At 40.6% G+C, this 26214-nt stretch overlaps 6 protein-coding genes across 27 annotated transcripts; 3 read left to right on the forward strand and 3 right to left on the reverse strand.

Annotated features, from left to right (window-relative positions):
* Positions 1-882: 882 nt before the first annotated feature.
* LOC128255600 (receptor expression-enhancing protein 1) lies at positions 883-8741 on the forward strand. 15 transcript variants are annotated; one of them, XM_052985280.1, is made up of 9 exons: positions 883-1256; positions 1320-1375; positions 3198-3270; positions 3583-3780; positions 3851-3964; positions 6165-6439; positions 6875-7001; positions 7068-7977; positions 8209-8741. In XM_052985280.1, the coding sequence occupies exons 2-8, from the start codon at positions 1344-1346 to the stop codon at positions 7974-7976; spliced, it is 1728 nt and encodes a 575-aa protein (XP_052841240.1). In that variant the 5' UTR covers positions 883-1256; positions 1320-1343; the 3' UTR covers position 7977; positions 8209-8741. The 15 variants fall into 15 exon arrangements, with proteins under 15 accessions (XP_052841240.1, XP_052841242.1, XP_052841243.1 ...); XM_052985282.1 differs by having other exon boundaries at positions 884-1256; positions 7071-7977; XM_052985283.1 differs by having other exon boundaries at positions 885-1256; positions 7071-7866.
* Positions 8742-8874: 133 nt separating this feature from the next.
* LOC128255603 (uridine phosphorylase 2) lies at positions 8875-12006 on the reverse strand. 4 transcript variants are annotated; one of them, XM_052985299.1, is made up of 5 exons: positions 11565-12001; positions 10950-11004; positions 10685-10884; positions 9853-10536; positions 8875-9156 (listed from the first exon to the last, which is right to left on the reverse strand). In XM_052985299.1, the coding sequence occupies exons 1-5, from the start codon at positions 11568-11570 to the stop codon at positions 8941-8943; spliced, it is 1161 nt and encodes a 386-aa protein (XP_052841259.1). In that variant the 5' UTR covers positions 11571-12001; the 3' UTR covers positions 8875-8940. The 4 variants fall into 4 exon arrangements, with proteins under 4 accessions (XP_052841259.1, XP_052841257.1, XP_052841260.1 ...); XM_052985297.1 differs by lacking the exon at positions 10950-11004 and having other exon boundaries at positions 11565-12006; XM_052985300.1 differs by having other exon boundaries at positions 10685-10993; positions 11565-11995.
* A 225-nt stretch (positions 12007-12231) lies between these two features.
* On the reverse strand, positions 12232-14279 carry LOC128255605 (CCHC-type zinc finger nucleic acid binding protein). The gene has a single exon (XM_052985304.1). The coding sequence runs from the start codon at positions 14070-14072 to the stop codon at positions 13572-13574; it is 501 nt and encodes a 166-aa protein (XP_052841264.1). The 5' UTR covers positions 14073-14279; the 3' UTR covers positions 12232-13571.
* Positions 14280-15199: 920 nt separating this feature from the next.
* Positions 15200-17130, forward strand: LOC128255604 (PRADC1-like protein). Of its 3 annotated transcripts, XR_008267676.1 has the most exons (3): positions 15200-15691; positions 16456-16932; positions 16991-17130. XR_008267676.1 is itself a non-coding variant. In XM_052985302.1 (2 exons), the coding sequence occupies exons 1-2, from the start codon at positions 15396-15398 to the stop codon at positions 16748-16750; spliced, it is 591 nt and encodes a 196-aa protein (XP_052841262.1). In that variant the 5' UTR covers positions 15200-15395; the 3' UTR covers positions 16751-16966. The 3 variants fall into 3 exon arrangements, 2 of the variants coding, with proteins under 2 accessions (XP_052841262.1, XP_052841263.1); XM_052985302.1 differs by lacking the exon at positions 16991-17130 and having other exon boundaries at positions 16456-16966; XM_052985303.1 differs by lacking the exon at positions 16991-17130 and having other exon boundaries at positions 15640-15780; positions 16456-16966.
* On the reverse strand, positions 16951-19527 carry LOC128255602 (uncharacterized). Its single transcript, XM_052985296.1, has 3 exons — positions 19214-19527; positions 18970-19127; positions 16951-18027 (listed from the first exon to the last, which is right to left on the reverse strand). Exons 1-3 carry the CDS (start codon positions 19340-19342, stop codon positions 17013-17015), a joined length of 1302 nt encoding a protein of 433 aa, XP_052841256.1. The 5' UTR covers positions 19343-19527; the 3' UTR covers positions 16951-17012.
* A 12-nt stretch (positions 19528-19539) lies between these two features.
* Positions 19540-25936, forward strand: LOC128255601 (probable threonine protease PRSS50). 3 transcript variants are annotated; one of them, XM_052985293.1, is made up of 8 exons: positions 19540-19685; positions 23072-23267; positions 23326-23371; positions 23844-23989; positions 24044-24598; positions 25121-25169; positions 25225-25358; positions 25415-25936. In XM_052985293.1, exons 1-8 carry the CDS (start codon positions 19554-19556, stop codon positions 25792-25794), a joined length of 1638 nt encoding a protein of 545 aa, XP_052841253.1. In that variant the 5' UTR covers positions 19540-19553; the 3' UTR covers positions 25795-25936. The 3 variants fall into 3 exon arrangements, with proteins under 3 accessions (XP_052841253.1, XP_052841254.1, XP_052841255.1); XM_052985294.1 differs by having other exon boundaries at positions 19540-19679; XM_052985295.1 differs by having other exon boundaries at positions 19540-19673.
* The last annotated feature ends 278 nt before the right edge of the window (positions 25937-26214 follow it).

A 26214-nucleotide genomic window follows, 5' to 3' on the forward strand; every position in this document is an offset into this window, starting at 1 on the left:
TCTGGCTTCTACTTAATTAAAAAAAAAAGGTATCCCATTGACCATCGATTATTTTTGTAAAATATTTTTGTAAAATATCGATACCAACTAGGCCCAGTTAATTGTAGGCTCATTTAAAAATTGTTAAAGATTGTTTTTAAATTGTTCACGTAAGCTATTAATTGTACGCAAAAATGTCGTAATCATAAAATGTGTATCTCAACTAAATCTAAAACTTTTGTTTGAAATTTTTTTTTATAAAAGCTTTTTATTCGAAAAAAAAAACATTGACCAACTTATTTGCAATCAAGGCCCGAAAATACAAGCACCTTGAAAATAGGAAAGCGATCGGAGTGACATAAGTTATAAGTGTTATACCACCTTGCCAGGCCGCTTACAGAACTGTTTGGAAAAAAGTGATTGCAACACATTCACACCGTCGTTGTTTATCGTTTTTTGTTAAAGTAAAACAACTAGTTTTTTTTAACAATTCAACAATATATTCATGTTTTGAGACCAGTTTTTGGTTCTTTTTACTAAATAACAATTTATTCACAATATTTGATTTAAGGCAGTTCCTGCGATCGGAAAAACTTGTCCAGCTATTCTGAGTGCACGTTCCAAAGCGCAGGATGAAGTGTTTGTTTGCAAAAAGCTGCTTTGAGTTTTCCTAAAATGTAAATAGAGTAAGGACCTATAAATAAATATACATAGGAAATTAAAATGAATATAAGACGAATTTAACTTTACTCACATGCTGTCTTGAATGCCCAGATAATTTAAAAACAATCAATAGTGGCCAAAAAATATCGATGTTTAGAAAAATTAAAAAACATCGATGGTATCGATAGTACCATCGATTGTTTTCCAGCTCTATCGCAGCAGCTTTGTTGTTGTTCTGCTATCTCTTTCGCGTTTCTTTTTGTTTGCCGAGAATTAAACAAAAGCGATTTTTTCGCGGGCAATGCAATTGCAAATGTGGGCAAAAAACATCGGCTCTTCCGAGTGAAAATGCACAAAGCCATGTAGTTGAAACCCAGCTGGCGAGTCGCAATTATCCAGTGGCGACGCAACACGGTGCTAAAAATTGCGTAGCCAAATAATTTCGAAGTCCTACTCCTCCTTCAATCGCAGTAACCACAAAAACAAAGAAAAAAGGAATAGTCAAGTGAAATTAAACGCAGTGTAGTTTATGTCAAAACTGCCTAAAAAGTCACCCAAAAATCATATAAAACTCGGTAAAGTCCAGGAAATTTCAGGGGCAGGTGATAAAAAAGGTGAGAAGGAACAAGGATAACGGAATGGCCTAATGTCATTCAAACCCCATGTTTTTCTTTTAGAACTGCTAAGCGAAGGCCTTCAAGATGATCAGCAGTCTGTTTTCACGGCTTATAATGTGAGTAATTCCCAACTTCACAGAACCCCTAAGCGAGCAGAGCGTGAGTGCGAGTGAGAGCGCTGCACCTGGCTGACCCCCAAAAAAAACTTTTCAAGCTCGGCCTTCGGAATCGAGAAAAGCACCTCAAAAAGTCAGCGATTTTGATTCCAAATTGTGTGGGCGTCACGCTTCTGATTTCTGTATATTTCCGTGGTTTCGTTGATTGCCAGATTGTTTGTTTATTAATCAGCTGTCGCAAAGTACCGTTCACTTGTGCGCGAGTGTGTGACTGTGTGTGTGTGCGTAACCCTCAATTGGAACTCCTAATTTGGAGCTGCTACTTTCCGAGTTTCCGAGGCCGACGCACTCGACTCGCCCGATATGGGTGCAGAACATGTGGATATAGCCGGCGACTCTCTTTGTTACTCCGCGAACAGCGGCTATTGTTGTCAATATTTATAGATCGTGGTCGAATTAGCAACGTTATAATTGCTCATATGAATGACACATTGGAGATCAATTTGATAGCACCTCTTTACTCGGCCTATCAATATAGTGAACTGTTTACATCCCTTGATATTTGAGATTTATTTGTTTATTTAAAGAACGAACTTTTAGATCTACCCCAAATGACCTCAAGTTGCAGAACTTCTGACTAAAAATTATTAACATTTTGAGCGATGTACAAATTAATCTTTAAACAAAAAATCTTAGGTTTCTTCCTATAAGAGGCAATTCCAAATAATTTGTTTATACAAAAAAAAAATGGCCATGACGTGTACCTATTTTCTGTTACTACTTTTTAAAACAAATTCCAAAAAAAATGTATTATTTAAATACAAAAAACCGTTATGTCTTATAAAATGCAATGAATGACTTTTTAAATGCGTAAGAATTTTAAATTCATAAATTTTGTGTGAAAATATTTAAAACTAAGATAGACCAGTGCGTTTCTAAAGTAAAAGGTTCTACGACTAAGTAAAAAAAATTTTAATATTAAATGTCAAAACTTGTTTCTTATAAACATTTTTCAGATTAAGTTACAGAAAAAAAGGAATGCGTCATTGTTTTTAGAAATATTCATTTGTATTTGTCAACCCATTAAAGTGCTATTTTTTCGAGCGCGTCTGTAGCTCGGAACTGTGGTTCATTCCTCCGTGTAAACATTGCCGCGGCTGCTCCTATTGCTGCCGCTCTCTAGACCCGATCGTTGGTTATTAATAGACCCCCCGGCTGAGCGTTAGACGCCGGATCTGCGATCGCAGATCGCTCTCCACGCCCCGGCAGGCAGTCTCTGCTCGGCGTTCTAGCGGCCAGGAACGATCTGCGATCTGCGCTGCGGGCAATGCATCCCCGTTGCCATGAGGCCAATCTATCAGCAGGAGCAGCCTCAGCCGCTCTTCTATCAGCGGCCAGCTAATCTTCGACGTCTTCGTCATCCGCCGGGCGCCGTCTACGGACGCAGTTATTCGCTCGAGGACCAGCCGGAGGATGTCATCCCCGTCTATCCAAAGTTTATTTACCCCCAACAACAGCAGCAACGGGCTCATTATCCATTGTACCAGCTGGGCGATTCACTGAGCTCGCTGGACAGCGATTTTCCCGACAATGAGTACAATGGGGCCTACATAGTGGAGCAGCAGGTGCCGCTGGCCACCGCTCACCCCACCCCCACTCCCAAAGTGGTCCAGAATCTCAATGCCCTGGGCCGAATGCTGGAGCTCCTGCAGCGCTGTCCTCTCCCATGTCTCTCCTTCAACACGGCCTGCATCTGCTCGCTGATTGTCATATTCCTAGCGCCGCGAACTTGTGCCCAGAGTTTACTGTTTCCCGCTTTCAGATTGTTCTGCGGCACCCTGTACCCGGCCTATGCCTCCTACAAGGCCGTCAGGACCAAGGATGTCAAGGAATATGTAAGTACATCTACAAACACTTCAAAACTAAACCATATGATACCATATGAAAGTATGTAATTCGTTTTTGCATGATCATATTAAAACTCTTTTATAATAATTTAATAATTTTAATTCAAAATCACCCTTTAATTACTTTAATTGATACTTGAAACCAGTAAATATGAGCTAAATTGTACAACAAATCTGGAAATTATATCAATTTGTCAGTAATCATTTAAATGCATTACTGGACATTTTGTTTTATTTTGGCGATCATTTGGGATCATTAGCAATAATTTAACAATACATATAAACTCTTTCTTGCCGTAGGTAAAATGGATGATGTACTGGATTGTCTTTGCATTTTTCACCTGCATTGAAACATTCACGGACATCTTTATCTCCTGGCTGCCGTTCTACTACGAGGTGAAGGTGGCCCTGGTCTTCTGGCTCCTCTCGCCGGCCACAAAGGGCAGTTCGACGCTGTATCGGAAATTCGTGCATCCGATGTTGACGCGCCACGAACAGGTGGGATCTGAAAACTCGAGTATATACATATATGTATTCCCCGGTACATCGTACTTTTCTCTTTGTGCAGGAGATCGACGAGTATGTGAATCAGGCCAAAGAGCGGGGCTATTCGGCGGTCCTGCAGCTAGGCTCCAAGGGAGTTAATTACGCCACCAATGTCATCATGCAGACGGCCATAAAGGTAATCCTCCCCACACAAACCAACCACAGCCCCCACTGACACACTCACCCACAATCTCGCACACTCACTCGACTCGCTCAACCACATTCATTTGGCCATTTTCGATCGCCTCCAGCGTCGTTGCATAAAATGAGCAGCAAACAAACATCAGCTTCTGCTGTTCTATATTCGAGATATTTGCGCAACACTCTCGCATGCTCATCTTAATCATCGTCAAACTGGTCAGCAAATCCGTGGCAGCAGGGAGCTCTTCACGGAGAGAATCATCATCGCCTTAATCATCAGCTCGCCTTCTCTTCACATTTAATTTTATTATTATTTAGTTTAAACGTCTAGAACGGTATGCTCTTTTGTGTCATTTGCGTGTTTGTTTCGATTTAGTTTGTAGTGTGTTTCTCTTTGTGTAGCTAGATCACAATATATACTATACGTAATACACGCTAAAAGATAAATCAACATGTTGAAACAATGTAATAAAAACAAAAAAAAAAATGAACAAACCCGTGCACAAATACCCGTCGCAATTCACAACTGTTTGTAAACAATTGAGATGTGGGCCAAGACATTTGTGGGCTGCAGCCGATTGGATATAATCTGGAGGGCATAGACAACTCAATGATGAAGTAATGCAGTCAATAAATACATTTATCGTTAATGTAGGTCAAAGAATAGAGAATAAATCAAAAGACTGCAAGGTGCAAGTTAATTTAACTAAATTGGTTAAGTTGCACAATCTGTTAGGCTTACTCGCAAACAAAAGTTTTTACAAAGAAACTGAGTTAGTCATCCAATTTCTGGAGTACTAGTCACTCTTTTTCGTTCTTTGTTATCAGACAAAGCTATCCGATTATAAGTATTTCAAAAGATAATAATAGTAATGTTACGAGTATTTCTTAGGTTTATACAAAGACTGAAAGTTTATTATAAGAATTTTAAACATGTTCTTAAGAAACCAATCATGTACAAATGTAGTGATACAACGAATTCACCATCGAAATTCTTGCAGAGAAGGGATCTTTTACCCTTCTTTGTTCTTAGACAAAGAAACTTGTTCGCTTTTGGAACAAAAGTGTTTATTCCGGTCCTCTAAAATTGTCTTTTATGTGTTGTTGTATATGCCTGAGAAATCTGCCAGGCACTCCTTGTTTCTACATTTACATTCCGCTGATTTCATTCGGCCAGCGCCATTGTCCCCTTCCCAGTTGCCCAGTTGCACAATTCTAATTCCAATTCCGAATCGCCTCTAGGGTAGGGCATATACATATAAATAGATACCCCGAGCATGAGACAATTTTCGAGCGTGTGTGTATGTGCTTCATTTGACCCAGCTGCAATTCATTTCAATTTGAGACTTTTGCGTTGCCTATCTTTTAATTAACTTTTTCGTTTCTTCACTTATGTTTCTTTGCATTTAACCCACCAAACAAACAAAACCAAAACAAAAACCCAACTAAATGCACCTGCCTGCACCGCCCGATTGCCACTAACCCGCTAACTGCTAGACCTTTGCGCTTACCACGGCTCCGTCGTTCCACGGACGTGGTCTCCACGGCTCCCATTCCGCCGATGAGCTGTCCCGGGGTCAGGATATGATGGACAGCACGGACAACTGGCTGCCGAGGGCCAGTTCCCTGAGCAGCATCGACAGCTATACGGACGCAGTCTACGAGGCAAGGGGCGAAACCAGGCGACTGGTTATTCAAGAGGTGCCCGAGGAGGTGGAGCACCAAGATGAGCCCATAGGCGATGCCGGAGCCGCTCGTCTGCGGGATCTGCCAGTCCGAAAAGCTCAGACCCGTCGAGCCGGAACCACTGCCAAAACGGGAGGCAAACGTGGCCAGAGAAACAACGATGCTGAAGCCGCCGGCAGCTCCACCAATGTGATCCGCTCGCGCCGCAAGCTGCGCGATCCCACGCCCGATGTGGACGTGGAGGGCTATTGAAGATGGCCAACAACCAGCATCAGATACTCAGCGAACAATCGAATTTCAAACACTCAGCGATACACACACACATCATCACCTTAATTTTGTCGCCCACTCGCAGTTTTAGTTTTTTCCACACATGTATTATTGCTATGTTTACACCTAAGTTTTCGATTAGTTGTAGTTTAAATTAAATTATTCAAATGCCAACTCTTGTACTCTACTCCACCAACCACGACCACTACCTCCCATCTAAATCCATCGTCCTACTGAAGGGCGGTGGCAATCTGGTGCAGACGATCAAGCGGAGCTACAGCCTCAGCGATCTGAGCGAACCGGATATGCATCGCACGCAGGACGAGCTGGACGACGTGATGATGTCCTCGATGGCTTCGTCGACTGTGGTCATGCGATCGCCGTCAACGGGCGCACGTCTCCTGAGGCCAAGGAATCAGACGCCGGTGGGCCGATCTGGAAGCGGAACACGCCACTCCACCGGCATGTATTTTACGGAGGTGGATGTGACCGCCAAAAATGCTGGCGATTTCAAGTGAGTTTTTTGATTTTTTGAACTGATCCTTGCATTAGTCAATGCTACGATCGCAGTGCTTCTAAGTTAACTAGAATATTGCCTCTAAAATATATCCAATTCGTCCAATAATTTTTGTCATATATAGTTAATAACAAGAGATTTGCTTAGAATTCTTTTGCTTTTCTATCGACCTACAAATACTTCACAATAATACGCGCGAATTCTTAAGGTTCATAACACAAGAACCCATATTTATTTTAAGAAGTGTTTCGAATAATCTCGGAATTTTCTTATAAATACAGCATTTATTGTACATAATAATAAGTAATAAAACATTAAATCTTCGAAACATTGAAATAAATCAGCTAAATTTTACTTCCGACATATATATTTACATTTCGTTAGTTCTTAATAATATTTAATTCTCTTTTAATGGCTTCCTGCCCACTACAGCTACAACATTCGCAGCCAGGATGACATCAGCTCCGGTTACTCAAGTGCCGAACCCGTGAGCGGTCTCAGTCGCACCTCCTCCATGACGAATGCATCCAAGGGTCGGGTCAAGTCAAAGCGCAATGAGGTATGAATAATGTGATTTTTTCCATCTGCAACTATCTTAATCCGTTTAGAGATTGGTGTTGGTTAGCAGTTGCTGGAAGAGATGAGGGACGAAGTCTATTTAGAGAACCAGCTGTACTTTCAAGGTGTGCGAGGGGTGAACGCAGTTCCAGTGGCCCAAGAACTTAAAATTGTGGAGAGTTTTGAAAAAATACCAATTTGTGATGTGGAAAATGTGGTGAGGGATGAGAAGAAGGACGATGATGCAGAAGACGAGGACTTTTATGAGGCTTTGCCTTTAATAGAAGAGGACATAAGAGAACTGGAGGTTGTAGAAGAAAAGCAGGAAGAATTGTCTTTCCGAAATGAAAGAGAAAATGGCATAATGGAGGACGATTTTGAAGATGCATTATTCGAAGAACCTAATCAAATAATTTCGGATGAAGTTGATGCCAAAAAAAATAAAGATTCATTCGAGGAGGTACATAAGGATAAGTTACAAAATCAGAATATTAATGGACCTGCTGAGACCCTCGAATCGAGTCCACCTCCCCAAAACAAGCCATATATATCACCACCGATAGACCCCTTTGTCTTGGTTCTAAGCACTTCTGCATCCGCACCAGATCCATTTCTACCCGAGCGACCACGTCCCATGTCGCCCCGCGAAATGCGGGCCACCCTGGAGGAGATTAAGCATAGTTTCCGTGCCCAGCTGGAACCAGAGCCCTCCGTTTCGGCATCACCATCGCCATCCTTGCGGCCCAGGGCCAACCATGGCAAGGGGCGTGCCCCTCCTCCGCCCCTGCCACCGAAGAGGCACTCGCTGAGTCCCCAACCGGACGCCATTAGCCAGACATCGACGGGCAGCGTGGAACGAAAGTCAGGTATCGGCCAACTGTTCAAGCATATCAAAGCTAGTGTGCTGCGTAACAAAGCTAATCCCAGCCAGCAGCCGGAAGATGAGCAGCTGGCGGCCAGAGAGACGCAGATTTGAAGTAAGCCCAGCCGCAGCCCGTTATCGAAGCTCTCATCATCCCAGTGTTATGTTTCGCTCACCGCCGGGCAACGTCAGCTCCGCCCTTAACTTCCATGGCCCCCCAAATATGGCATTATTCCCTTGTACAGTTGCGTTACTAACCCCCAGATTTAAGGATTTGCAGCATGTTGTTAGAGCCGTTTCTAGTCAAGATAAACTCTAACTCTTTGATTCACTTTATTTTTTGCAGGACAAATCCATGTCTGCTAGCTGCACCACATTGCCCCGGTCGAGCAGCCGGAAATCGGACAGATCCCAGGTGGGTGGAAATGCCACTGGTCAGACCAAAACGCGCAACAAGTCGGAGAAGTAGTGGGGCATCTAACTGCGGCCATCCACCTACATCTGCATGTTTATTTAGGTGGTAATGGTGGACATGAAGTAAAATCCATAGAACCTGGACCTCATGTTTTAGTTTAAATTGTAACTTAATACTGATGTCGATACAGATTATGATAATATTAGCTATATATGCATATGCATTGTGTACTTTGTTTGTGATTCTATTAGAGCTCCAGGACCAATATGTCCCTGGCTGCTATTGGTACTCATTTCGTGACTAGTTTAGCGTTAAGCGAGTCTCCTACCCTCTGCCCAAAGGTTCTCCAACAGCTGTACTAACCAAAAATGAAACCCGAATAAACCTATCAATTGTGTAGCATAAATTCCTGATATTGTAATTGAGCATTAAATAAATGAATCTATACCAATGAACTGAACAAACTATGTTGTCATTGATTGTCAAAACTATAAGTATCGATAGGAAATATATGTTTAATTAAGATTAGCATTGTCCAAACTTTTTAAAAAAAACATTTAGTTAACATAATTTTCATTGTTTTTAATGTTAATTGGGTAGCACCCTTAAAGAAATCGTTGGTGCAGTCACAAGTCGACAATGAGTATTTCCAGTCCAAGTATATTATTCAGCCTCCTCTGGGGGCGCGTTTTGGGTGTCTCCAGCACCGCCTTGTGGAGTCGCACCCTTCTCTGGAGCTTCTCCTTCGCACTCATCCTCGTCAGGTTCTTCCCAGTCGGAATCATTTTCGTGGAAGTACAGAACTTTGCGTATGTAGCGGGCCACTAGCACCTGCGGTCGCTTCTCCCATTTTGCCAAAATTTCATGCGGCGTTTTGATCTAAATAGTTGGTAGTAATTGATTAAGGTGTACAATATATAATGTAATATAAAAGAGAAATACATATGAGTAACTTTCCAGAAAAGTCAACGGCAGTCAAAACATACAATGTCTGAAAATGTATTTTTTTTCACATGTTTTTACAGGGCATCTTATTAAATTTAACACATTTTGAAATATTTCAGTCCAAATTCAGACAAGTGCGGAAGTTCTGTTTTAAAATTTTTATTGAAATGTCGCATGCAACAGCCATTAAAACTCAATTTAAACAAAAAACTACTTATCTACAACCATCCTTTCAAAATAAAAACAATAATAAGATCTGACAATACATAACATTTTAAAATTAATTTTATTTAAATCTTCGACCACGTTGTGCTGAAAACCGTTCTTGAACAGTTTTTCGAAAAAGTCACTTCTGTCTGAGTAGCGTGCGAATGGCTTAGATTTTTGTGATTATCTTGAAATGAACAATTGCCCAATCACAGTTTTACCACTAAATGATAGTTTTTATTAAAAGCTATAAGAATCGCCTTTTTGTAAAGTAAAGAAAAAGTATAGCACTCGTTTTTTTCAATTCGAGGATTGGATACTAGCCATACACCTTAGTTTTATAATTTATAAATTTAAACAATATCTTTTTGCATATTTTTGAGAAAAATGAATTGATATTGATTTAGATTTATTTAATCTCACCTGATCTCCATTGAGGCGATTTAATATGGCCACGCAGACCACTGCGGCCCTTATATTGGCCCTGCTGGTAAGAGCGGCCAAAGCCAGACTCTCCATCTCGATGTTCTTCACTCCCTGGTTCTGAAGCTCCTCCAAGTAGGTCTTTTTCATTTCGGGTGTGTACTCGCAAAAGGCGCCATCCAATCGAGACTGACCCTCGTAGAAATCATGGGTACACATCGTCCGTCCGATGATGGTTTCATAATTGTCCTTGCTGGGATCGTGGCACGACTTGATGTCATCGGCCAGACCCTCGTCCAACTGGCTGGCATGTTGGACACTGACGCCGTGTACCAGGATCTCGTGGGCGGGATTGAGCCGACCATCCACCGCCTCGGAGGAGATGACCACGGTTCCGGGATCGACACCAATGCCACCACAGGTTCCAATCCGGATGAAGACGGGATCCTGGCACTTGGCGTGGTGCATCATCTTGATGAGCTCGTGCAGCAGTATGGAAATCGAGGGACATCCCATTCCGTGGCTGGCACATAGCACGGGTCCCACCTTGAACAAGGCAAATCGCTTGCCCGCCTCCGCCATGTCCCGCAGTTTGGTGGCCGCGTTTATCTTAAGGCCGATCTCCTGCATCAAGTAGTAGGCAAAATTCTCCATACGCCCCGGTGTACCCCCCATGCAAACGAACTATTAATGAAAAATAATAATTATATGTTACAAGTTTGGGAAATACTCTAAAACGTGCTGATATTTTTCACTGATTATAAACATTTTACAAAATCACTAAATTATTGAAGATATTTTGGTTAACTGAGTTCCCAAGGGTCAGACTTACCCGCACATCGCCGAACACTTTGGGGAAATCAGTGGTCTCCGTGTCTAGCCCCAGATGATAAAGTATGTCAGGCTGCAGGCACTTCAGACAAGGATTCAAACCGCACAGGGTGGATTCTTTGGGCTGCTCATCCTTATTGCAACCATCCTTCATCTGCCGGACCAACTTGGAGAGGGTCTTGCTCTGGGCATTCACAACAGCTATGGGATGCGGTCTGTGTTACAAGGGATCTCAGCGGATTCTCCTCCATATTCTTAGTTGTTACCCTTTAGCTGGCACACCTCTTTGGCCAAACGACATGTGCAGTCACTACAATTACTCTTAGGCATGTTTATATTTTTGTTTCAAGTATAAATTTTGTAGAATGTGTTTCCAGAAGCAGTTTTGGCTAGTAATTCAATTTTATAATATAAACTTCAAAAGTTGTCATATTTATTGAACATAAAAAAAGATTTAGGAAAAACTTTTAGCACTATGCGACATGAAAAAACATAATACCAGTTTGTTTTTAGTTGATAACGCTTTTTTTAAACCAAATTTAAATACCATTTACCAAGCATTTATGTACATTTACATTTATTTTTTTACAAATAAAGGGCATATCTACCTTGCTTTATTTATGAACAAATCTTTAGAATTTTTAGCTGAGCTCTTACATGGAATACTTTGGGTAAGTTGGTAGTTTTCTATCCCCTGCTAAATACGACCACAGGTGATAATTATACCCATAACATCTGCAACTCCCCGCATAGGCCTAAATGCAGCGATTTTGTTATACTGTTCGCGATCGTACCGCAATAAAATAAAGTGAACCTCAAAAAAGAAGCCAAACCGGCTCGCTAACCGCCGAAACCACTCTGTGATCCGCTCTTCTTCTTACCCACATGCAGCTCCTTAAACAGAGACTTGGAGCACAGCTTTCGCGAGCCTCCGCCTCCGACGTCACACATGCGCGCAGCAGCAGCTGATGCGCGAGCGCTGACCTTGACCCTCAATCGGAGTCGATTGTCGACTTGTTGCCAAGTGCAACCGGCGGAGTTTTTGAGTTGCCACCCAGCCCGCCCTCTCTCTTGCTCTCTCTGCCTTTTTTCGCACAGCCAGTTTTCACCATTAGCGGCGACTGTACTTCGCAGCGATATACTTGTATGTATGTATTCACTTACCGCGTGTATGTATGTGAATTGCACACAGGGCAGGAGCGCAAAGAAAGCGGCATACACATACAGGGTCGACAATGGCAGATTTCGCGGGCAGAGAGAGAGAGAGCCCCATCAGCTGCCCGCGCCATGTGTTCGCAGCTGCAATTGCCGGTAAACTGGTTGGCAGAGAGAGGAAGAAAGATAGATCGCTCTCTCCTGGTCAGGGGCGGATCTGCTTTAAATAAGCTGGGGGTAACTCCTTGAGTGAAATTAATTTAATGATGTATTAATATTTCTTGAAGTATGTCCCCCACTGGATTTGCATGCAAGTGATCCTCAATAAGTGGCACATTTGGTGTTATTACTTTCTATTATCCCTTTTTTCCAAAAAATTCACACGGCATATAATTATTTTTTTTTGTCTCAAATCAGCAGCTCCAGCATTTTAATTTACAATTAAAAAACAATCACAGTGATATTTGAATTTTCATTTTCTTCATCGTACGTAGGTTTCGCATCTTTTGTGTCCCGTCCAACTGAACTGAAGGTGTGTGTGTACTGTTGTCTTCTTCTTTCCCACTGAGTTCTGAGTGCTGCTTGTTCTTCTTCTGCTTTAACCGCTTAGCTCATCCTCTCCAGCGTTGCGTTCCGTTCTCATAGTCGTCGTATCGTATGTCTACCATTGTTGATGTTCTCTTCTTGTTCTTTTCTGCTTCTCTGTTCTTGTTTGCTGCCCCCTTTGGCTCCACAGCTATGCGCGCTATATAGCTAGCTACCCCGCTCGAGAGATCTTGCCGGGCGTCTTGGATGATGGGAGTATGGTGTGGTTTGGATGTGGGGTGGGTGGGTGGTGGTGGTGGGATACTGGGTAGGCAGTCGTACATCCTGTAGAATTCCCAAGGCTCGCCGGCAGCAGCTGGATGGAGTCGAGTGGTAACGTCTTCTCGCCGCCTCTGCTTCTTTGTTTTTTCATTGGTTTTTAATCATTTTTATTTACGTTTTTTCTTTCGGTTGTTTCTGGCTGTGGAACTCCTAATAGGATCATTTATATAGTATTTTAAGGTATTTTTTCTTTATATAATCTTATATAGTTTCATTCCATTCGTTATAATGTAATTAGTAAATTCAAACACTTTTTGCAGCATAATCATATAGGTATAATTATAGTAAAGTGGTTTGCTTGGTGAATTCTCTTGTTGCTGTTGCGGTTTAGTCTCATCTTACAAATTGGGTCGTCGAGTCTTCCTCTTCCTCATCTTCATCTTCATCCTCTTCGTCGGCGTCATCTGCTCTCTCGGCTGCACAGCTGCCGTTGGCTATCGTCTTCTTCTTCTTCGTACCACAGCTCGAAGAGCCTTTCTTCCTCCTTGGCCACTGATTCTTCTGGCTTTCCTCCTCGGAAAGCTAATTCTGCTTCTCTTCTCTCAGTTCTCGGGACGTTGGCACCGCGCTGCAGGCTCGGCTTTTGGAATCAGAGATGGTTTACTGGATAATTTTTGGATTAGATTATAGTATCTGCATGTGTATTAATGGGGGGATGTGTTTTGGAGGGGTTGATCATGACTTGGGTGCTGCTATCGCTTCTTGATGTTGTTGTTGTTGCTGTTGGCTGGCTTTTGTGAATGTTGTAGCAAATTGATTTTTCGTTTTTTATGTTTTTTCTTTCTCTTCTTCGGGTTGTTCTTCGTGTGTTGAATTATTACTCATTCCTCCTTCGATGATTACATTTTGTGAGGTGGTGCCACGGCCTAGTTCCGTCCGCCCTTCTCGTCGCACTCGCGCCTCAGATGTCCGCTCTTGCCGCAGCCGTAGCAAGTCTTCGAGGTCTCCGGACAGTTCTTGGAGATGTGTCCGGTGCGGTTGCACTTGTAGCACGACACATTGGCCGGCCCGCGCTCGTTGACGGCCTCCGGGCAGTTGCGCACCCAGTGTCCGGTCTTGTTGCACCGATAGCAGGTCGGGTTGTCCGCCTGGGTGCAGTCCTTCGAGATGTGCCCGATGCCGTTGCAGCGGTAGCAGCGCTCGGCCTCCTCGGGGCAGGCACGTGCGAAGTGCCCGAACTGGTTGCATTTGTAGCACTTCTCGCGGTTGCGACGCATGCCGCCGCCATCGCTGCCGCGCATACCGCCGCCACCGCCCCCGCCGCCGCCACCACCAACGCCGCCCGGCCCGCCGCCGCCTCCGAGACTGCAGTCCCGGGCAAAGTGGCCCGGCCGGTTGCACTTGTAGCACGTGGCAGACATCGACATCTTCGCTCTTGGTTAGATTCCGGATAGGTTTCTTCTCAAACTTCTCAACTTCCTCGCACACTCACTGGTTCCACGGGCCCTCGAGCACTACACACTGCTTGCGCTGGATGCAAAAAAACCACACAGACGAACAGGATCTCCGGCTTCCTCAGATTTCCTCGCCGTATTTTCGACGCCAAAAGTTAAAATGGCTGCCGCTGAGCGAGCGAGTACTTAATCGGTGAGGTATCGACTACTCGTCAGAGTTGCTTCGGTTGCGTTTAAGTGCAACACTGGTCCTCCACGCGGTGCACATTGGTTCAGGGTTTGTCGATTCGGCAACGAAATATCAGACTGAAGGGAAATTACTAATCCGGGGTGTTAATTCTCCTTCGGAGCTTGCTGCGTAATACGGATTTCGAATTTCCATTTTCCATTCACAAATTTTACTTTTACCATCACAGAAGGATATTCGACACCTGGTGGTGACAACATAACCCAATTTGGTTCGCCCCAATTTGATACTTTTTGACCACGCGTAACCAGTGTGCCCGTAGTGATGGCCAGATTCTTATCGGCTCATGTGTAAGGGATACCCCTCACGGCAGGGTTATCGAAATACATTATTATTAACTAATTATCTAGTTTTTACTTTTTGTTTTACTTTTAAATTGTAAGCGTGCAATTTAAATTGCCAACACTTCAAAATTTGCAAAGTGTAGGCATCGATTACCGATTGGCATGTTAGGGGTACGCTTTATAAATTGCCGGATATTAAAATGTTTGTTAGAAATATCCAATTTACATTTTTGTTAAATTCATTTTGGCTTTCAGAATAAAATAAAAAATAGATCCAATTAACATGTCATGCCGAAGGTAGCGAACTAGTCTAGCAAGACAAATTATCGATTTCTCCAAAAAAGTGTAACGGCTAATAAAAAACCAAAAAAAATATTTCAAAAATGATTAGTTAAAAACTTTAAATATATAGAACGATGAAATACCCCGAAACTTTTCTAGATTCACCAGCCAATTACCCAATAACAGACAGATTATCGATTTCTTTATCAAGGATATTCCCTAAAAACAAAAATATTAAATATGCTGAATAATGAAATGTTTCAAACTTAAAAATCAATAAGCTGTTGCTTATAATTTAAAATAATAACTAAAAATTGAGTTGCTAAAACTGGCCCCATTCGATACTTTGTATAGTTTTTCAACAGCCGATAGAATCGCTAGAGCGGCACCTTCGACGGCCGTTCCATCACTAGCGCCGTAAGATATTAGTTTGTTTTTTTTTTTGCAACAAACATTTACATTAGTTATGCGTGCGTGGCCAAAATGCTAATCGTTTGGTTAGTGCTTGCCGCCACACTGAGCCGCTTTATCCGAGCCAGCACCACGATATCGATACCGATCACAACCCAGGACATAATAGCGGGTGACGTGTTTTTTGAAATCCTGTCGCCCTCGGACCTGGAATACACGTACCGGCTGCGTCCGGCCAAGGACTTTGGATCCGCCTTCTCGGAGCGGCTGGAGGGCGTACCGCTGGTGCTCACAGATCCACCGGGCGCCTGCCAAGAGATCCGGAACGCCCGGGATCTTAATGGGGGCGTCGCACTTATCGATCGAGGGTGAGAACCGCTAGAATGGCTAGAACATTATACAGCTTATCTTCGGTGATGGCAAGTGCCTAGGAGATGGTGCCCCTGTGCATACCTAGGTACTTTTTATCAGCACTCTTTACCCTACTTACGCCAAGAAAGCTTTTTACCTCAACTGTCAGCAAACCATTCCATAAAGTTTCGCCCATTTAATGCTTATCATCAGGGATCTCACAATCTAGTAACGTGCCTCGCAGGTGTTACTGAAATGTCTTGGAGTCCATCAAATATCCTAAGATCCAAAAAAATTTGAATTCTGTTGAGATCGGTTTCTTTTCTTTAAAACCGCTTATTCAAGTGTCACGAACATGTATGTCTGTTTTACGACGAAATTTATTAAAAACATAGATCAGGGTCAGTAGTAACCGGTTAATATAAAATTATCATGTCATAATGCTCTGGAACAAAGCCTCCATTGAACCATAAAACTTAGTAAATACAACAAAAATTTAAATTGCAAAATCATCGAACCATTTTAAAAAGTCACTATACAGACCTCTCTCTTCTGATCAACAACAATTTCAATAATAGTATAAATTAAAGTTTAATAAATAATTGTAATGTTCTTATATTATTTTTGAGTAGAAATGATATTTTTACAAAAATATAATAAATAATATTTTAGACGATTTAAAAGGGCACTGTAAAATATTCGGTGCACATGCCTTAAAAAATTACACATTCGCTCATCACAGTTTCTCTTTGACCAATTATAATAGACTATTACTTTACAGGGAGTGCTCCTTTGTCACCAAGACGCTACAGGCGGAGGCAGCGGGTGCCTTGGCCGCAATCATCACCGAGTACAATCCCAGCTCGCCAGAGTTTGAGCACTACATCGAGATGATACATGACAACTCTCAACGGGACGCCAACATACCGGCCGGCTTTCTGCTCGGGAAGAACGGAGTCATTATTCGGTCGACGCTGCAGCGACTGAAACGGGGGCACGCGCTTATAAACATACCCGTCAACCTCACCTTTATCCCGCCCTCTAAGATCAACCATCCGCCGTGGCTGGGCTGGTGACGGGGCAGGAATAGAGCCAGGAACAAGGACTTGTGTGGAAGAGACACATACGATCTAAAACCAAAGTGCATACTCGTAGGCAGACTAATCGAGACCGGAACTGAGACTAATCTTTAGAGTACCAATAAGTAGCAAATTCGTAGACGGAAGCCATAAACTGTAAATAAATTGCGTAGCAGCCGGTCAGTCAGGTCGCAAAGTTGTAAGCTAGACAAATACTATAAGTGTTTATTATTTTAGGCGAATGCATACAAGTACTTGGTTAAATTTTGCCCAGGGCGTTGAGATTCAGGCACATGCCCAGCGTAAGGATGACGATGACCACCACAAGGATGGCGAAACACAGGTAGTTCGGCTGGATGGGCATTCGGAAGAGTTTGGCGGACATGTCCAGCGAGGCGGCGAACAGAAGCGTGGAGTTAAGGTCCTCCGCCGAGGTATTGTGGTAAACGAAAGGTCGAACTCGTATCTGATGACCATTCGCCTGGGCATTCTGGCACACACGCGTCACCGAAGAGGCTACGAAGAAAGGCAGCAATCCCAGAAACAGCCACAGCATCACATTGGCAATGTTAAGTAACACGAGCTTCAGGGCGCAGTAGTGAAAATCGAAGTCCTTGAAGAGGTATACCAGTCCCGCGAAGGCATAAGCCAGGTTCATCACAATGAGGAAGCACACTGGGATAGACACGTGCTGATTCAGCCGCTCCAACAGTTTTCGAAATTCGAGCACTTCCCTCATCCAATCCAGCGAATCGATTGAGTGCATAAGAAGCTTGTGCGAGAGCGTTTCCAGATGCATCCTCAGCAAATAACACTCTATATAGTAGTTGCTCAGTATAATAATCTCCACGAGATCTTGAAGGAGTATGGTCACCAGCAGACCTACACGAACCCAGGTCTCCCAGTCGCTTAGAGCTTCTGCCAGCCAGGACAACTTGACGATTTGGGTGGGCTGCATCATCACCACACAGCAGGCGTACGCGAAGAGCAAAATGAGCAGGGCCAGTGCTACGGCCAGAAAAAGCCACAACATCCGGCAGAGTCTCTTTGGCTTGGCAGACATTAGGAATACCCTTTCGATGAGGTTCTGCAGCTGTTCGTGGTCGATGACTTTGCACACTAGCACTGCGGACACGAAAGCCATTAGGTTGAACCCACTGGGCATTATGAATCCGAAAAGTAGTTCTCCTATGGTGTTAGGAGAAGCTGCACCACCATCTGTTCCATTGGTGATGGGTCGAATATCCCGGTAGCTGGTGAAACCACGATCGCCTCTGGAAGGAAAATTGTTTTGAATCAAAGGATATTTTTTCAAAAGAGTCTATTTAGTTTAAAATAGATTGTGCCAGTGGGCTTTATTTGATATTATCAATTAACCATGATGACGAATTAAAACCAAGTAATACTTATAGTTTAAAGCAGAAACCGCAAATAACTGTTATGAGGTTGAAAAGAATCGTAAGATAAATGGCAGTCTACATAAAAGAGGTCATAGAATTTTTTTTTGGTTTAGCTACCCTAAAACAGCATAAATAAATCGAGATTTTTGTTTTAAAAATCATAACTTTTACGGTCCCTGGTTTAAAGAAATACCAAAAACCTATTCCAATCCAAATCATTAGTAATTATATTATACATATCTGAAACTCTTTTCTATATCTGTGAAATTGTCAAAAGAGAAAAGTACGATTTTTTTATTATCAATTTTAAAAAATTTTTAAATTTTTAATAAAAATGAATTTACAAAATTATAAATCAAAATTATATCACCAAAAAAAAACACTCGTTGAAAAGATTGTGACAATAAACATGTCTGGGGAAATGTTGTTCTTTTACGTTGTTTACAGTTGTTTTATTGTTGTGTTATACAATCTCTTTCTTTAAATTTAAATATTTGTTTGTTTTTATAGTTGTTTTTTCGAATAGTCGACAATTGAATACGGTTTTACATTCAAAGCCGGTAAGGTTTTTTTTATTATTAAAAAACGAATGATATACATATATAGGTACACTTGATCGCATTTAAGTGTGGGTTGCTTACATGATGCGATTAACTGGTTGCAATGGTTTTCTCTTAGAGTGGTTTCACTTTCTTTGTTATAATCTAAATATCTACTTGTCATTGTTCAAGTCATTGTAAACAAAATCTTTTGGAAGGAATTGATATGCACTGGTGTTTCTCAGTGTTCCCATAGTATTGATCCCATAAAACTCACCTATAGCCGCATATGTATCGCAAAAGGTATCCCACCAGCAGGACGAATAGGACCATCAGCGCCTGGACATAGCTGCAGCAGGCCCGGACATTGCTCATATCCGTGGAGATGGGATTGAGGCCCACCAGCGTCAGGATGGCCACATATGGACGGAGGAACTGTTTTGCGAGACGTTGGTCAGTTCCCACGATTCGGGTGTTGTTAAATAATCAATGAGCGGTCATCGCACCACACCCACACCCACCTTGCGTTTGCAGTAGTCCAAAAGAGCGGAAGTGGGCTCGTGCTCTCCCGGTTGCTGCAGTTCATCGTTGGCATTCCCGTTGAGGCGATTGATGAAACAGAAAGAGCTCTCCGCGTTATGTCGATACATGACGGACAAAGAACGCCCGGCGTGGGAGAGAGTAGAAAGTGACAGTTACAAACACAGTTTACGGGGCTCTCATTCACAACAAAACACAGCACATAGCGTGGGTGGGGAGAGAGAGTTGCGGTTCGCAACTAACGGGACAGAGAGACCGATCGCGGCTGGCGGTCCAGCCACAAATGAGACCCCAAACTTACAAGCTCGTCGTGCAGCCAGGATGAGCCGATGGAGGTCGCTCGGCTGCGGCTTCGACTGTGGCTCCCGCTCCCGCTCCGGCTGCTCCACGGGTCCGCTTCGGCTGCTTGTTCGACGGCGCTCATCAAATGCAACTGTAACGGTAACGGTAACGGTAAATTGACTAAATTGAAACTCGAGCTGCAAAGAGAGCGAATACAATAGCAATAAGTGTGGCGAAGCTTTCCTGCGTGAAGCTCTCTTTTTTTCGAGCTTTGTGTTCTTGCCGCCCTCTATTCCCCACTCCCCCGCAACCCAAAACCCTCCCCCCTTATCAATCAATTTTATCTCGGGACCCAACGGGGATCGCGTTTCTCGAGTCTGCTGGGCACCTGTTACAGTTTAGATAGGAATCAGCCCTGTTATCGTCGAGCACTATCTGACAGTAGTCAAATTTGCATATACATATGTATGTATATAATGCTGAGATCCATATCGGACATGTGTAAAATCCCCTTGGCATGTATAAATATACATACATATGTACATGTATAGGCTTTGTTATAATCGCGTCTTTGGTGGGGCTTTTCTTTGTCACGGTTTCGGTGATCGCACTCTTTTTATTAATCACTCTCTCTTTTGTTCTCTCAGCTCTTAATGGAGATGCTGATTATGCTTTCAGAGCTCTTTACCCCCCTTTCTTCCCTTCATCTTTCGGGTCCCCATCAAAAACCACGATAAGAAAGCATTTGAGCTTGACATTGCATAAATAAATAATGGATTTTCAAGGAAACTATCTACTGAGAGTCCGTTGATATTGCTTATTAGCTTGATATGATATAATATGCAAGCTGGTTAAACACCCGACTTGGCGAGTCATCTTTCGTGTATTGTCATTGTTATTTATTGAATTTTTTTTGTGCCTAATAGGTTTTTTTTTGGTAAAATGATGTGCACGCAACAGTTTTCTCTAAATTAACCCTACCTTGACTTGCTCGCTCCTCCGAGATCTTTGCTTAAATGTAATATTTTTAAAGCTTTAACCCGCTCCGAAACATATTAGTTATTTAGTAAGTGCAGCGGAAACTTTAATAATAATAATAATAATAATAAGGAAACAACACTTTTTTTTTATTACTTTTTATAAGTCTTCATTAAAAAACACATACATATATTAATATATTGCTCCTAATTTTGATACGAAATTGACTATCTAGTAATTATACAATACAGTTTTAAATTAAGTGCAGCTTTTCCTCAAACTATTTCTCTTTTTATTTTAAAAGACATCAGAAAAACCACATTTTTTTTATAAAATTCAGTGATGGGAACGCAGAGGGTTAACACTTACTTCCAGTTCTCCTGCATCGGTAATAAAGTTTCAAAATTTACGTCAAAGTAATTAAATGAAATTGAACGCAAGTCGAAAGCGGTTTCAACTTTTTGCCCACTTAAAATACTGTTCGACGATTTGGCAATGAGGCCAGGGGCAGCTGCAGTTCCAGTTTTAGTCCACTTTTAGGTCCATATCCATGCCCAGGCCGCAGAAAGAAGCCGCAGACAGAAACCACAGGCTGTTGGGATGTTAGATACGAGTATCAGCTCCTGTCTGTTCAACACCAGACCCCACAACCCCCTTCTGCATGCACATGTAAATTAGCTGCGTTGTCAAATAATTCTGATTTGTTGTTGCTACACTGGCATGGAGTGGGCATAAAAGCGGAGTGCACACCCCCAATCCCCTTGTCAATATGTCAGCCTGACCAACGCTCGTCACTTCACAGTGCCACTATCTCACTCTAACAAGGCAAGGGACAGCGTTTTGTTTAAAAATCAAATCAAATATTACGAGAAATTTTCAATGTGGTCGAATGCATAGGAAATTTTATGCCCGCCGCAGCCGCAGAAACGCAAATTTTGACTTCGCTGGACGGCAGCTGGAACCCGTCGAGATGGAGCCGGACAGATACGTATACTCGCACATCGTTCAGAAACGGATCCTGGTTACGGGGATTGAAATCGACGGGTTGTGTCCCCAGTCTCTTTAAGTACGATTTAAAAGGGCTTTAGTGAAAATTCGAAGGGAAAAGTTTGGTGTAAATAGCTCTAAAGCTAACAAAATATGTCACAAAGCGTCCTATGGCCCAAAAATCAATAGAAGTGTCATTGATAAATCTGAATTTCTAAAGATATAGGTACAAATCAGAAATTTCTGCGAGCCATTGTTTTCTTGTAGTAAAAATTCAAATGTACGGGGCTGCTGTTAAGTAATGGCTTACAAAATAGTATCGACAAAACCCTTTAGAAATGAAAGTTTGGTTTACCGGTGCAGATTGAAAAAATATTTAGATATTGAATACAAATAAAACGACGTTATTTAGAAGCTATTGTACAGAAATAGTGTCCAAAATGTTTTTACTTTACCACCAAATTTAAAATCGTGAACTGTATGAAAAACGCTTTATCTTTTATCTTTTTTTTATCTTTTTGACACTATTACTAGCGAACAAAATTAAAAATTAAAAACTCTACTCCCCTAGTAAAGATGGAACATTAACGAGGCCAAACTTAACAGACGGACAGACATATAGACAGACGGACACGGTTAGATCGACTCTCCTAGTGAAGGCTTTCTAGAATAAATATTTTATATGGTCGGAAATATCTCCCTCACTGCGTTGTAAACTTATAAATAAATAAATTATAATATCGTCTGTAAGGGTATATTAAGGATATATTTTTTCTAAAAGTTTTAAGTTAAACTCACTCTAAAAATGTTTAAGCTAAAGCGAGCGGAAACCCTTCTTAACCAGCAGTAAACTCCAGATTATATTTGCAAAGAAGTACAATTGTTACTTATTTATTTAGTTATTTAATTTTATCGAGATATAACAGCAGCAGAATATATGATTTTTGTAGAAACTAAAAATATATTATAATTTATTATCTGACCTAAAATAAGCTTAATTAAACATTTAATCTAAAAATGGTATGCAGTAAGAAAATCAGAACAGGTAAAAAAATTTAGGTTTGTCGTTCCCTAAAATTTATTATCAATTAAAAAATTTAATTTCAAATTAACTAAAGTTAGATTTTTAAATCTTAAATTTTTATTTGAATACAAATATTTATAAAACAATTTAACTTATCTATTTTTCAACTTTTTTATTATTTGGATTTGGGTTTAGTAATAGTTTAATAATTTAAAATTGCTCTTTTAATTTAATTCTAGTCTAGTCCTATTGGAACGAACAAATAACTGAGTTTAGAATCATTAAAGCTTCAATGTTTTTAAAGATGTACGCATATAAATCAAAATTTAGGTGTTTTAAATAATATTTTATTTTTGTAATAGCTGCAAGGGTATATTAGCTTCGGCTTACGGAAGTTTTCTTTTTTTGTTTGAAACTTTTTATGATTCAAATGTTCATATTTTCTTAAAATTTTGTATGACCGTCTTTTTTTTTATTAAACCAAAAATGTTGTATAAACTTTTTTGTTGATAAGGTTTAAATTTTATACACAATGCTTTATTTGTTTCGTGACTTCCGTGGAATGCAGACATCATTAGCCTGGGTTTTTTTGCTGACTTTGCTTGTTAGCTATGGTGATGCTTTACGTTTTTTTGAGGAACCCTGTGGATCTTCTAGACCCAAAGTTATCAATGGCCAGAATGAAGTAATACAAGCGGCTGCATGGATGGCAGCCATAAGTAATGCCACATATTTTCTGTGTGTCGGTACGCTGATTAACAAACGTTCGTATTTTTTTTATAAATAAGAGATTGGGTGATAATATAAAATGTTCTTTTTCAGATTTTGTTTTAGCTGCTGCTCATTGCATATATAATCATGGAGACCTGTAAGTATTCTCAAAAAAATATTTTATCTGTGCGTTAAAATTTTGCATACATTGGGACAAAAAAAAGTAGCTCATAACTCATTTTTACTGTCGTTTTAATTGTTTTGTTAACTGTTTGTTTTGATCATTAGTCAATGGTCTTGGGTATATTGTGGTTATACTTTCTTTGAAAGTTTGTGTAAGGTTTAAATTAAATAACACATATTTTCAAACAAATTCTGCTTGTTTCTCTTTCATTACCTTTTTCGTAAAAAAGTAAAACAGTTTTTTGAGGATCAAATTTTTCTTATTTTTAAGTTTTTTTTAATATTAAAAATTACAAGGCTAAAAAAGTAATATTTTCATCTTTTTAAATCAAAATGTTTTTTGTAGTTATTTCCCACCTTACAGAATTCATATAAAAATTAAATTGAGCTTAAACAAATTTTTCAACTAAGCTTTATAACAAAAATTTTTTTTTATTTTATGAAAGATTTGTGAAGTTTGAAACGTATCCCGAATCAGAGCCACCCGAAATGTATGCAGCAAGCCTTGCCGTGATACATCATTCGTACGTAGAACTCGATCGTTCGAATGACATTGGTCTACTCAAACTGTCGCGCCCAGTGGTCTACAATGGTTTGTGAACAGTTTAATCGTTTAACAGATTTTTTAATAAACTTGTTTTCACAGTTTATATTGATCCAATCTGCCTTGTTTTGGATAAGACTTTAAACAAACGGTCTGGTCAGACGTTTACAGCATTTTCCTGGGACCTGAGAAGTAAAACGTATAAAGGCGTCACCCTTAATATGCTTAATCAAAGCCATTGCAATTATATGTTGGGTGTGAATCCCAGTTCACATCAGATCTGTGCAAATAGTACATCAAAACAACAAGATTGTGATTTTCAATCTAGTCCCTTGATTATTTCTGTCAGAACTAAAAACAAATCACATCGCGGAGTCATTGTGGGCCATGGCAAAATACGCTGTAATAGACTTGGAGTTTTTACTGATGTAACAAGCTATGTCGACTGGATTACGACAACAGTAAAGCGTTTTGAAACATGGCAAAGACCAGTGGTTGCTCCACCAAAAACAAAAATTATTAAAAAACCTTCACACTATGAAATGGTTCAGCGGATGTGGTTGTATGACGACTGCAGTGGCAATACCTTATCATCAAAATTACGCGCACAAATTTATGGACTGAACTTCATGGCCCAGGGTGTGTTTATCACAGACAGTGCGTATCTATTCCAACGACTCAAAATAATTTTTGCGGAATCGGTTCGGTAATTAAATAAGTAATTTCTATACCCTTGCAGAGGGTATTCTAATTTCAGTCAGAAGTTTGCAATGCAGTGAAGGAGATATCTCCGACCCTATAAAGTATATATATTCTTGATCAGCATCACTAAGGGAGTCGCTCTAGCCATGTCCGTCTGTCCGTCCGTCTCTCCGTCCGTTTCTACGCAAACTAGTCTCTCAGTTTTAAACCTATCTGCATGAAACTTTCCCAAAAGTTGTTTTATATTGACGGACGACTATAGCATATAGCTCACATAGGAACAATCGGAAAAATAAATTTAAAAAAATTATAACTTTGGTGTTTGAACTTCGGCTTGCCGAAGTTAGCTTCCTTTCTTATTTATACAAAAAATCATATTAATCAAAAGCTTATCTATTTATTTTTTAAAGGTATAAAACCCGATTCCGCCAAAGTTGATTTTTTTTTTTGTTAAAAATAATCCGTTTTAATTTTAAGGATTTATCATCACAAATGCTAGAGGAATACCATTAAATCCCGACTCTCTGTAAGTAATATCAGTAATTTCTTTACAAAATTTATCAATTTATTTATATTCTCAGAGATGTGGGTGTGGCGGGAGCCACACGGATATATGACGAATTCAGAGTTGACTCAATCTTTAAGCACCCATTGTATACTCATAACTACAAAAATGATATAGCGTTACTTAAACTGAAGCGACCTGTCATAATAGGTAACCTATTCATTGCAGAAGTCTAACTTTTTCAATAATGAGTTCCTGTTTTGCAGACGGCAAAAAACCAATATGTTTGATTGTGAACAAATCCTATCAGCGACTTGTCGAATCTAGTGCAATTTTTACTACATTTGATTATGTGCAAACTGATAAGGACGTAACTATTTACCAACAAATTGTTGATCCCTTTAAGTGTTCAATCAAAATTGGGATAGCAATCGAAACTAATCAAGTTTGTGTGAAAACACCCCCTGGAGTGAGTCAAAACTATGGAAAACATGGCGACATATTGGGTAAAATGATGTTGTTTTCGGAAAACACATGGCTCGTCCTAGTTGGTATTATTAGTTATTCGTCCAATAGCTGGCAAGTTTTAACCAATGTTATAGGGCATACCGAGTGGATAGCGCATATCGTTGACTCAAATCAATAACTATAACCAACTTTAAATAAGTAAGGTTTAACCCTTATCTGTCAAAGAAATGAGTAAGGCTACAGAACTATTAGAAACATCAATGGAAAGCTCTCATAAAAAAGGAATTTGCTCATTATATTTTACACATGCTAACCTATAATTTTTTCTTGTATTCTGAGTAATGTAAATATTAAAAAAATGGATTAATTGGAAATAAAAAACTATTGGAAATTAAACTATTAACACCTTAAGGCCGCGATTGATTTAACATTCTTTTTACAAGAATGACTTTCCTCATAAATCTTTAGCTACTTCCTAACACAAATTTATTTATTAGATGGCTTCTATGTTTTGTGTCAACATAATGTTTGAATGGCTCTATTAAACCAACAGGAGGCAAATGTTTTAATATCAATATCGAAATTGTTTATCCACTCC

This window comes from Drosophila gunungcola (assembly GCF_025200985.1).
Source record: "Drosophila gunungcola strain Sukarami chromosome 2R unlocalized genomic scaffold, Dgunungcola_SK_2 000011F, whole genome shotgun sequence".
In the NCBI taxonomy this organism is placed as follows: domain Eukaryota; kingdom Metazoa; phylum Arthropoda; class Insecta; order Diptera; family Drosophilidae; genus Drosophila; species Drosophila gunungcola.

Bases quoted from the DNA above. Each gene is read 5' to 3' on its own strand.
- LOC128255605 (XM_052985304.1), bottom strand. From the start codon at position 14,072: ATGTCGATGTCTGCCACGTGCTACAAGTGCAACCGGCCGGGCCACTTT.
- LOC128255603 (XM_052985297.1), bottom strand. From the start codon at position 11,634: ATGTGTGACGTCGGAGGCGGAGGCTCGCGAAAGCTGTGCTCCAAGTCT. The intron at 10,885-11,564 runs GTAAGAAGAAGA...CGCATCCCATAG, and splicing joins GTTTAAGGAGCTGCATGTGG to CTGTTGTGAATGCCCAGAGC. The intron at 10,537-10,684 runs GTAAGTCTGACC...TTTCATTAATAG, and splicing joins AAGTGTTCGGCGATGTGCGG to TTCGTTTGCATGGGGGGTAC.
- LOC128255600 (XM_052985276.1), top strand. From the start codon at position 2,719: ATGAGGCCAATCTATCAGCAGGAGCAGCCTCAGCCGCTCTTCTATCAG. The intron at 3,965-6,164 runs GTAATCCTCCCC...GTCCTACTGAAG, and splicing joins TCATGCAGACGGCCATAAAG to GGCGGTGGCAATCTGGTGCA. The intron at 7,002-7,067 runs GTATGAATAATG...GGTGTTGGTTAG, and splicing joins TCAAGTCAAAGCGCAATGAG to CAGTTGCTGGAAGAGATGAG.
- LOC128255602 (XM_052985296.1), bottom strand. From the start codon at position 19,342: ATGTATCGACATAACGCGGAGAGCTCTTTCTGTTTCATCAATCGCCTC. The intron at 19,128-19,213 runs GTGGGTGTGGGT...CTCGCAAAACAG, and splicing joins TGGACTACTGCAAACGCAAG to TTCCTCCGTCCATATGTGGC. The intron at 18,028-18,969 runs GTGAGTTTTATG...TTTTCCTTCCAG, and splicing joins CGATACATATGCGGCTATAG to AGGCGATCGTGGTTTCACCA.
- LOC128255604 (XM_052985302.1), top strand. From the start codon at position 15,396: ATGCTAATCGTTTGGTTAGTGCTTGCCGCCACACTGAGCCGCTTTATC. The intron at 15,692-16,455 runs GTGAGAACCGCT...ATTACTTTACAG, and splicing joins GTCGCACTTATCGATCGAGG to GGAGTGCTCCTTTGTCACCA.
- LOC128255601 (XM_052985293.1), top strand. From the start codon at position 19,554: ATGAGCCGATGGAGGTCGCTCGGCTGCGGCTTCGACTGTGGCTCCCGC. The intron at 23,990-24,043 runs GTTTGTGAACAG...TTGTTTTCACAG, and splicing joins GCGCCCAGTGGTCTACAATG to TTTATATTGATCCAATCTGC. The intron at 25,170-25,224 runs GTAAGTAATATC...TTATATTCTCAG, and splicing joins CCATTAAATCCCGACTCTCT to AGATGTGGGTGTGGCGGGAG.